Below are 11816 nucleotides of genomic sequence, written 5' to 3' on the forward strand. Positions count from 1 at the left end.
ATTTGTATAATTCTGTTTTTCAATTATCTGATTAATATGTTTAACAGTTATTTGTAACATATTATTATCAAATTATTTAGAAAAAAGAGTAAAATTTATTCTATAATAAAATATTGCTGAGGAGGATAAACAGATCTTTGAATCTGTCCAGAAGAAAATTTATAATTTCTTTGAAGAATAGATACATAATCTATAATAAATGTTTTAAAAAACCAATGAACAAAATGTATTAATTTATTTTTGTTTTCACAATATTTATAGAATTCTATAACAATATATTCAAATTCTTTTTCAGAGAAACTATGAAAATACTAATCTCTGAAAGATTCTCTGTTGGATTGATAAAATTCTGCATTGATCTTTGCTCTAGCACAAAATCCTTTAGTAAAATCAATTTTTTGTTTTATATCCATTAAATACTAAAATTCAGTTTTGAAAATATATCAATTTCTCTAATTTTTTTAAAGTTACCTTGATAAACAATATTATTTTGATTTATAAGTAACTTTTCTACTTTATCTTTTACAGAAGACTCTATATCTTCTCTCATTAGAGAAGTAGACGCTCTAGAAGTTTGTGGAATATCCACCATATAATCAAAAGGTGAAATAAAAGAATAAGTAGATTTAGATCTATCATAGACAAAAAATGATAACAATCTTCTTTGTTCATTATTGAATTATATCTGAACATGATCCTTCATTAGTTTGTATAACTTGTTGTAAATCCTTATTTATGATAGGATTTCTAGGAACAGCTTGTTCAATTATCCAGTTCTCTAGAAATTCAATTTCTTCCCATTTTATAAATCTACGTGTTGTAATAGATCTATTAAAATTAGTTTCTAAAAGAATAGTTTCATTTAATTTTTTATTATTTTTTTATACATAGAATTCAGTGTAGATAGTGGTTTATAATAAATATGATAACATATACATATTACTTCTGTTCCAGGAGTATAATAATAACCACTGTGTTTTAACATTTAATATTAAAGATTCTAATATATTTATATCTGACAAAGATAACGATAAATTGGGACAACCATCAAAATATACTGGACTATGAACCGAGACTTGATTGAATTATTCTCATAAGAGATTGTTTCCAATTTAAATTCCTACCATCTCTTAAAGTTGCTATAAAACTTTCTGGTAAATCTTCTAAAGTTAAAGGTTTAAAAACTATTTGAATTAATCCTATATGAATAAATTTATAATTTTTTCTATAAGGTAAATTATTTTTATTATTCTATAATCTAATAATCATTTTCTCGTTATGAAGAGGTACTAATGATTCTGTAGTTTTAACTATTTGTTTAAAACCAATTCTTTGAAAGGTTTCTAATTTATAAATCATTTTAGATTCTATTCTAAGAATAAACCATTTATTAAATAGATCTAAATTCTCTGATAAATCGTATTCTTAATTTAAACTATTTTGAAAAATTTCCTTCATACCAAATATATTCATTGAATAAAATTGCTAAATCATGTATCAAACTAATTCCATGGATCTGATACCAATCTATCTAATATAGTAAATATTATGTACAACTTACGATTTTAACTAAATCATTTTTCATTTATAAAATATAATTTACAAATATGCCTAGTTAAAAATAATAACTAAATGTGTTTTTTTTTACGCAAAAGTTGACACTGCGCTTTTATTCCTCGTGTTTTAGTCACTTGTGTGCTTTAGGGGGTTGGCTTCGTTCGTAATAGCAATCCATTTCATTTGTGTATCTGTTTTCCCCATATTCTCTCTCACTCCCATTTTCAGACCTATCGCAATTAGCAGATCGCTTTCAGTTATATTCTATTCGAGGTCAGTGTTTACTTCCTCTTTTTTATGCTTTGATTATGTTTATTTACTTGTTCTTGTGTTTTCTAGGTGGACTTGTTAAGCTTCGGAAATACGTTGTTATCTAGGTTTCAATTTATCGTTTATTATTGTTATTGTTGTCCGGTGGATTGTTGCATACATGGTTTCTGTTCTTAACGAATAATGCCATTTTTTTTGCTGTACCTAGGCTTTCTTGAGATTCGGGTGGTTTTTTCCTTTGTTTTCATGCACATGGTTTGTTCTCGACATTGAATTTGGCTTTTTAGTTACCATAACTGATGGTGTTTTAAGATTAAAAATCGATTTCTTTGTGTTAGTTCTCGAAATTTTGTTGATACTGTTCCTGATTACTTTGCAGTTGGCAAAATGAGAGAGTCCATGGATGTGAAGTTTAATTTTGTGTTGTCTTCATGGAGCTGCGTTTTCAGATTCTCCATTATTTTTTTGATTGTGATACATTGGGCACATAACTGTTCTGGTCGATTATTTTTGGACCATCATTTTACTATCTTATCAGGGAGGCACAGTTAGAGTTATATTAGAATGGAAGCTCGGCAGCTCGTAGGATAATTATTGGTTGGATCTTTTCAGGAATTAGTGAACTAGGATCTCTATTGTCCCTTTTCAGTTGGGTCTTAATTCTATTGACTTCTCTAGAGCTCATCTTCTGTAGATTTATGAATTTATCAACTTGTTTAGGTTGTGTTTAAATGGATGGATTTAATATGGATGGAGGAATTTGATTTAAGAATGGATTTGAATTCTATTTTGATGGCTGCTTCAATTACTCTCTCTCTCTGTCCAGTGAATTAAGAGGAATCGGGCTCGAATCACGTTTGGAAATCTTTCTTACTTAAAAGGAAAGAAGAAAGCTGCTTCTTAGCGAGGGAAAATTATCTTCATGACCGCTTGACAGTCTCAAAATGTCAGGGTTACCTAATGTAATGATCCTTTATCCACAAGAGATATGTATTTGTTGATACCAGATGATAATCTTTAGAAACATGAATATATATTTTATTTTTGTGTTCTTTTACTTTGAACACTACCGCTGGTATCTTTAAATGTGATTATTCTTCTCCATGCTTTATTTGAGATTGACGATTTCGATTGAACAATCTGATTTTGTTTTAATTTGATTGAAGGCTAATCAATCTAGTAAATGTCTGATCTTTACATAGTGATGCCATCTTGATGAATTGATAACGTGAATATGCACCTATGATTTATTGATGCTCTTTTCCCTTCTTTATTTTTCTATAGCATGTACATTTAAGCGATGACTAAAATTTTTTACTCTGAGTTTTGCTTTCAAATAACCATTTTTCTAAAGATAATATAAAAGATGTATGTTCATATATTATGGTCGAGAAACATGGTGCCAACTGCAATATGTTTATTTTTCTGTTGGTGCGATGACAAGTGAGTTTCATGGGTGATAATAAGCTGTAGATGGGCAAGAATGAATGATCACTTTGTAGCACTTATGATATGAGTTCAAGTTTCAACTACAGTCTAGCAGTCTGTTCCCTAAAAGCATCTTGCTGTGTTGGTAGCTTTTTGTTTCTGAAACCTCTGTTTTACATTTTGAATCGATTATATATCTATTTGCTGAAAGGACTTGCATATTCAGATATGACTTATGAGAGAATCTCTTATATTGCTTTCTGTGACATACTGGGATACACCCAAAGTACCATGGCATATCATTTAATTTGCATGGATTTATGACATGTCTACATAGGTCGTTAGTTCCTACAGTAGTGATATAATATTTTTTAATGTCAGCTCGAGATTTTTATGTGGTGATGGGATTATCTCCCTGCAGCATTTTTGAGATACATTGGTTTTACTTTATGGGGGAATGGTAATGAAGATTTCAACGCTCATGTTTTTTACTTATTTACCTGAATCAAAGGATCAACCCCATGTACTGCAACTGTAAAACGCTTTGGATGCTTTTGACTCTCCCAAATCCCTCAACTATCTTGTACTTCTGGGTTGCGCTGTAATCAGTATGAATATTGAGACAAGGTTCCAGTTTAGTTAAATCCTCTTTTTCCTATGATAAGAAGTGGGGGTATATACTGTACTGATCATATAAAACTTACCTTCAAATGGATGAGGGTTATTTATTACATAAAATTTTTTGTGTTGAGGTTTCTTTTGCTCTGTAACTGCAGACACTTAATGGGTCATCTTCAAATCTCTCCGACAGCACAGGACGCTCTTTTTCTCCATCTTTCTCTACACAGTCTGGTGGCGGCTCTCCTGTTTTTCATAACAGTGGTATGCTCTTTGCTGCAATGATCACTTCTTTATACTCTCAAAATTCTCCTATAGCAGCGAACCCTCTTTTACAGGAAATATTCAGGGATTGCACAACATTCATGGAAACTTCAATGTTCCTAACTTACCTGGTTCACTTGGATCACGAAATACAGTCTTGAATAACATTCCTTCAACCGGGGTGCAACAAGCTGCTGGCAACCTTTCTGGTCAACGGTTTGTTTCAAATAACCTTCCGGTTGCCCTTTCACAGGTGAGGTTTCACTTTTACATTATGCATATGAATTCTTGATGCTAAAGGATGTGAGTACGGAGTTGAGAATATATTCAAAGGAGTGAGAGTTAAAAAAATCACTAGGTCATGCAGAAAGAGAGTTAGAAAATTTTATTGGTATTTTGAGCCATCTGGCACGTACTTATTATGTGATTATTTACCCAGTTATACACACACGGCTTGTGATGAACTCCTTTTTTGTTGTCTTTGATCTACAGATTTCTCATAATAGTGTGCATGGCCATTCGGGGCTGCCAAATAGAGGTGGTATAAGTGTTGTTGGCAACCAGGGGTATAGTAGCAGCACCAACGGAGTTGGAGGTTCTATCCCTGGGATTCTCCCAACCTCTGCTGCAATTGGTAATCGGACTGCTGTTATAGGTTTGGGAGTGTCTCCTGCTCTGGCAAATGCAGGGCAACGGATTACAAGCTCCATGGGGAACATAATTGGTGGCGGAAACATGGGCAGAAATATTAGCTCAGCTGGAGGACTCTCTGTTCCTGGGCTTACGTCTCGCCTAAATTTAACTGCCAACAGCGGTTCTGGAAATCTAAATATGCAGGGACAAAATAGATTGATGGGTGGTGTGCTTCAGCAAGGTACTTCACAATGCATTTTCAATCCAATCATAACTCTCTGCTGTAACTAGTGCCTTAGTGTTTGAGATGTGCATTGGAATGCCTTTTGGATAACGTCATTGGTTGCTGCTTCAACTCATTTAAATTTGTCACAATCCATGTGAAATTATCAGTTTTATGGTTTTTAATGTTTTAATACCATGTTACCCTAGCCATTCAGTGTAAGTTAAAAAGATTTTACATGTTTAATTAAATCTAACATATGATTGGCTTGGTTATTGGATCCTAATTTTGCTTCAATATTGTGACATGAATAGTAGAAGTATCATTTATTCATTAATCAACTCACGAATTTTGATTCAATTACTGTGACATGAATAGTAGAAGTATAATTTATACATTAATTAACTCAAAGACATTAGTATTTTAGACTACAATCCATGTGAAATTATCGGTTTTAATTTGTTCATTGGACCATAGTCGTTAAAAGCGAGCGCCTGGCTATACCTGGGTGTTAGGCACAGCCCAGGCTCACCTCGTTCGCCTGTGTAACCTTCCATACACATGGCTTAAGACAAGCACTTAAAGGCTAAGGCGCAAGGCCTATGTGAGGCGTAGAAAAGCGCGGCTTATGAATGTATAATGCGTTACACAATCAATAAGGCCAAGCCTAGCCAATTTTGAGGCCCAATTACTAAAGCCCATAACTATTTAATAACCAGGAAAGCTTGCGTTCATTTACTGGCATGTTACATGTTGAATTTTGATCTCCCACAGTCTCCCTTAAACTTTAGATTCTAATTACACTGTTACACTGCAGCATAAAATAAGAAATACTAAGTGCAAAACAATAGGTTTGATTTCTCGCTTTCTACCGATTCCAATCAGGCAGCCGTCAACCCTTACTGAAGTTTTATTCCTAGTATACTGTGCATTGATGAGACATTAATGAATTAGGGATGGTTGATATTTTTCTTTAGTTATTATTTACGCAATATTTTTATTAATGGTTTTTTTATTTATATAGTTTGATATGTTTGTGAAATATATTTAATTTATGTAATAGTATAAATCACTACATATGTGGATTTTTTTTTTAATTTATGCCAAATTTGCTTTACTTCGATAAATTGTGCGCTTCTCCTTGCTCCTCAGGCCCCAAGATACCTTAACATTTTAGTGCACCTTGCGTCCCAAATAATTATGCATTGGACTGATATGATTAGAGTCTGTTGTCATAAAATTTATCTTTTGCCATTTAGATGAGGTCCGTGTGATAAAAAATGAAATTGTAATGAAGTGTTTGCTAATTAAAAGACAGTCTTTCAACCATATTTCTAATTTTTTGTCTTTTTTCTCTTTCTTCTTTTTCTACTTCCTTTTCTACACCTCGACAAAGTTGTATCACCCTTTTCAAACGACTACTTTACAATTAATGAATTTTTGGTTGATCCTGTTTGCGGAGGAGCCATATATTATTGCCATTTGCCAGTCACCGGAATTGTTGCCACTAGCCACCATTATGACCTGCGACCATACCGTGCTCCATGATCCACTTGGAAACCATTAGAGTTTTGAACCACTTTTCATTTCTTCTTCATCATTTTGCATTGCCAATCAACCTTCGACTACGATGGTGATGGTGTAGATAGAGGAGGGCTGGTTTCAACTGTTGTGTTGGTGAATTTATATGGCTTAGTGGAGCTTATGTTGCTATACTTTTAACAAAGGGATATTAAGGCAAACAACATGGCTTATCAAGAAGACTATGTAATTTTTGACAAGAGTTCCCATGTCGATAATGTGACAATTTATCATCAAATTGTGTCCGCAATGCAAGTTTGGTGAGCTACGGTCGACCTGATACAAGATATAAAGTGAATACTTAGTAATCCGACATCTATACCACAAACCGAATTTACCCTTTAGCTTTCAATCTTTTGACAAGTAAAAATTGTCATTGTTGTCATGCATAGCCCCTGACATGGCACTATGATTGAAATGTGGTGTTAGGACTCCTATTAAGTTCAAAATATTTAAATTGTATCATGTCATCAATTATAATTTTTACATCGCAAGATGCACTTGGAAAGTGGAATAGTTATCTGAGGGTATGTGTTTTTAATCAACAATTGTTCTTCATGTCTTGTGTATTGGCACAATGTTGAAACATGTCGTTTGGGCGGTTGTACGACTTAAACTATTTAAAATTCAATATTACTATCAGTTATAGTTTTAGTAACAGCAGAAATTGCTTGTTGCTATATAACTTTTAATGTATATATATATGTTGTTCTCTTTCAACAGTTCCTCATACTCTGCGACATTTTGTGTACATGAGATACAAATTTCATGTGCATAACTTTTAATGTATATATTTTGAATAATTCAATCTTGATTATGTTTATTTTAGGTGGGAGTATAATGTTACTTGCTTAAGGACTGCAATTCTGACAGTTTGGGTGTTCAGGTTCCCCACAGGTACTATCCATGTTAGGAAATTCCTATTCTAGTGCTGGTGGTCCCTTATCTCAAAACCTCGTTCAAGCTGTCAATAATCTAAATAGTATGGGTATCTTGAATGATGTGAATACCCATGATGGTGCCTCTTTTGATATCAATGATTTCCCTCAACTGACTAGTCGCCCTAGTTCTTCTGGAGGTCCTCAAGGACAACTTGGTAACTGAGTAGATAGATTTATTTTATGTAAAACTTTTTTTGCTGATGTGTTTCTGCTGTAAGATGCAATATAATCCCATCTTTCAGGTTCCCTGCGGAAACAAGGCCTTGGCCCTATTGTTCAACAAAATCAAGAGTTCAGCATTCAAAATGAAGATTTTCCAGCGTTACCAGGATTTAAAGGTGCCTACATATGTTTACGTCAATCTTATCAAAGAAAAGTTGATCCATTTCATGCGTAGTTGTCCTTAAACAAGTTAGACGAGTAAGAAAAATAGGCAATGAGAAGAGATGAAACTTTTATATTGTCGTTGGGTTTTTAGTTTGTTTTTTCTTCTGCAATTGGTCTTTAACTCATTTAGTCAGAGATCTCTGCTATCCTTCTTGGATTCTCCCGACTTTGGGTAGGAATACCACTGCAATCTTCCAACTTGTCTTTTGGTGTTGAAGAACTTGAAATTTGTTTACCCAGTTACAAATGTGTATCATTTAACATTTTTTCTTTTCACATTCTCGAAGTTTATATTTTTCTCTTTTGCTTAAACTAGAATTGGCTTTATAAAACAACATATATATGGAAATGTCTTTGAATTAGAATATGTTGATCTTGTATAAAACTTTTGACAGGGCTTTGATTGTTGCTTGTCATTGCTGGTGTTTCTTTTTAATTTTTTTTTTGTTAATTGGAAGCAATGTAGATCTTGTCGTGATTTTCAAATTCAACATTTTGGCCAATATATCCTCTGCACACTTTTATATAGTATAATATAATTTGCTAGATGGGTTGAGTGTAATCTAAAACTCTCGCACAAATATGTCTCGAAGTTTCAGCAGTTCTGCTCTTCCAATCAACATTTCACACGCTGTGTTCTGTCCCGTTCATCTGCATCATTGAACTGGTCATCCTTTTTTAGCATACCCATTAACTTTTAATTTAGATGTTTGAGATATAGTTTGTTCGGGGTATCTTTTGTCATGTGTTTTGTTCATTTAATCTCAATGGCGTTTATAATTCTTTATATTGGCCATTTGAAATGGTTATCCGTTTGACACAGTTATAATGGACGCCCTCCTATTTTGTTTTCCAGATAGAACAGATGGACTGTGAGGGTATCATCGTCTTTTGATACTCAATATTATGATACTTGTAATAAAAAAAGATTCTCACTAATAACCTGTCGTCGGCCTTTTCTATTAGTATAGTATCTGAAAAAACTTCTGGGTCGATTTTAGCAATTTTGTTAATATTTTTTTAGATTTTACACAGGTGGCAATGCTGATTATTCAATGGACCTGCACCAGAAAGAACAACTTCATGATAGTTCTGTATCTATGATGCAACCTCAACATTTTTCTGTGAGAAATTTGCTAATAGATGTGTATTTAGATTAACAATCATCTTCAGTCTTCCTCAATCATTTCAAAATGCAGATGGGGCGATCTGCTGGTTTCAATTTTGGGCCAACATTTTCATCTCATCGGCCACAGCAGCAGCAGCAACAACATACTCCTTCAGCCAGCGGCACTGGTGGACCTTTTTCAAATGTGAATAACCAGGATCTACTCCATTTACATAGTTCAGAGATTTTCCCGTCATCGAATTCCAACTATCATGCGCAGGTGGTCTCACTGGCTCTGAAGTTGACATTCAACCGTAAACATAAACCAGCACAATAATTTATTAAAATGTGTTTTCCAAGTGTGAGATATTAATATTTGCTCAAGCAAAGTAGCTCATTTTGTAATCTTTTTCCCAGTACTTTTTCTTTGGAGCATAGAAATGACAGGAGACATATATATGGATATCTGCATGGAAGTTTTTTGCGTTCTACCTTTTTAGCTTGCTGATTAAATTGCATTTTGTAACGAGCCTCTTATCTATTAGTTGTTTTATCAGATATATCAAACAATCAGTTAATAATATGTGAATTGTGAAGGAAGGTTTGTAGATGACATTGTTGTCTACAATAAAATGTATTATGATGTGTCATTTTACATGATCCAGAGTGGTGGACCCCAAGGCTTAGGATTGAGACCTCTGAATTCTCCCAGTTCAGTGTCCGGCATAGGTTCATACGACCAACTTTTACAGCAGTATCAGCAGCATCAGAGTCAATCTCTATTTCGACTTCAGCAAATTCCTCCCGTTAGTCAACAATATAGGGAACAGGGAATGAAACAAATGCAGGCTGCACAGACAGCTCCTGACCTTTATGGTTTGCACGGTTTGTTAAACGTGATAAGGATGAGTGACCCTGATTTGACATCTCTTGCTCTTGGAATTGACCTGACTACACTAGGATTGAACTTGAATTCCACTGAAAATCTCTACAAGACGTTTGCTTCCCCATGGTCAGATGAGCCTGCCAAGGGAGATCCGGAGTTCATCGTGCCACAATGTTACTATACTAAACAACCGCCACCTCTTAGTGTGAGTTTTCCTAATATCCTATTTTCTATCCGCTTTACTTCTATCATTTTCGCCTTGCTGAAATTTTTTTTGTTGGCTGCAGCAAGTGTACTTCTCAAAGTTCCAATTAGACACACTGTTCTATATTTTTTATAGGCAAGTCTTTTCGTTCTCCAAAATTGATCTCTTTATCAGTAACATAAAATATGACTTTCGTTAACTCTTGTGGATTTTATGCAGTATGCCAAAGGATGAAGCCCAACTATATGCCGCTAATGAGTTGTATGTTATATGCAATGAATTTACCAATTTCTTGTTTGCTTAATTGTTTCTTCTGCTTTTAATGTTGGCAATTAGCAACTTTTATTTATTTATTTATTTATACTTTTTAATTCTTCTGCTTTTAATGTTGGCAATCAGATATAACAGAAGCTGGTTCTACCACAGGGAGCACCGTTGTTGGTACATGAGGGTTACTAATATGGAGCCTCTTGTGAAGACAAACACATGTGAAAGGGGCTCTTATATTTGTTTTGATCCAAACACGTGGGAGACAATTCGCAAGGTTTGAGATTCTGTTTTTGTTACAATCTTCTGTTTAGTCAGTTACTGAAACTGAAAGAGTGTCTTGTTTATTAATGTAACTCATACAAGCCTCAGCCCAAACCAATCGGGATTTTCCAGTGCTTCATTTTTCAACTTCGTGTACCCTTTTGATATGAATCAATCAATTTATCTTCGAAATCCCCAAGTCATTTATAAATGCCATTAGTAATTACTTATTGTAGTTGGATACACAATTGACTGTATAAACTTTTGCAGGAAAATTTAATTCTTCATTACGACATGTTGGAAAAAAGACCAGCTCTACCTCAGCATTAGCAAGATACATTTGTTTACAGTGTAAATCTTCAGGTTCGACGGGTTAATAGGGCCAGGACTATGATTTTAATTTTATATTGTTTTCTGTAATTCCTTTTTATTTTTTGTTGTCAAATTGAATATTTGAAGCACGATAGATCAGTTTTTGTGAATTTTTTTCCGTCATTTTGGTTCTCGCACCAAACTTTGGAACGCATTGGCAAATCAATCAAGGTACTTTTATCAATCTCTTTGTTAGATTTCGTATTCTGGAGTGATGGGTTTTATGTCCGCAAATGTTTGCTCAAATCGATTGACCTCTTAGTTATACTAGTCGAAGCGGACTGGTGAACTGCTGGAAAAACGGTTATATCCTTCCGGGAGGCTTCGGATCATGATTATTGTTTGCTCCTGTTACTGGATAGTCTGCAAGCTCGATATTCTGTCTTCTTTCTATCAATTCTTCCAATTTCAATAATCCACCGGATTTTCCCAAATCTTTAATCCAAGCTTATAATGAGGTTTCGATAAACAATGATAGTAACTGCAAATTAATAGAACCTCAAACTTTCATATTCAAGATTACTTTCGGCTCTGAGATTACACATTCTCATTATATCAAATACATGTACGTTTTTTCTTTCATGACGAGATACTCGATGACAAATATATAATTTATTGTTACCAAAATAACATCGAGCAATTTAAATCAATCTCGATATAAAAAGATTAAATAAAAAAAGAATATTTTAGGTCAGCACCCATTGAAGTAGATTGAAATAAAGTCAGCATACCTTGGACCGGAAATTCCTAGGTACGAGAACCTCATCCTTCCCTGATTTCCTGCCAACATGATCCATTAATCCACAAAATTG

At 33.9% G+C, this 11816-nt stretch overlaps 1 protein-coding gene and 1 non-coding gene across 2 annotated transcripts; one reads left to right on the plus strand and one right to left on the minus strand.

The window, feature by feature from the left end:
- The first annotated feature begins 1690 nt into the window (after positions 1-1690).
- LOC140839387 (probable NOT transcription complex subunit VIP2) lies at positions 1691-11164 on the plus strand. Its single transcript, XM_073206053.1, has 14 exons — positions 1691-1830; positions 2654-2789; positions 4032-4137; positions 4212-4390; positions 4630-5011; positions 7461-7670; positions 7758-7853; positions 8938-9026; positions 9102-9290; positions 9676-10101; positions 10184-10236; positions 10321-10362; positions 10501-10645; positions 10903-11164. Exons 2-14 carry the CDS (start codon positions 2772-2774, stop codon positions 10960-10962), a joined length of 1995 nt encoding a protein of 664 aa, XP_073062154.1. The 5' UTR covers positions 1691-1830; positions 2654-2771; the 3' UTR covers positions 10963-11164.
- Positions 4057-4137, minus strand: LOC140840364 (small nucleolar RNA snoR35). Its single transcript, XR_012119952.1, has one exon. It is a non-coding gene; the product is annotated as a small nucleolar RNA snoR35 (small nucleolar RNA).
- Positions 11165-11816: the final 652 nt, after the last annotated feature.

The sequence above is a fragment of the Primulina eburnea genome, chromosome 8 (assembly GCF_022965805.1).
Source record: "Primulina eburnea isolate SZY01 chromosome 8, ASM2296580v1, whole genome shotgun sequence".
Lineage (NCBI taxonomy): Eukaryota > Viridiplantae > Streptophyta > Magnoliopsida > Lamiales > Gesneriaceae > Primulina > Primulina eburnea.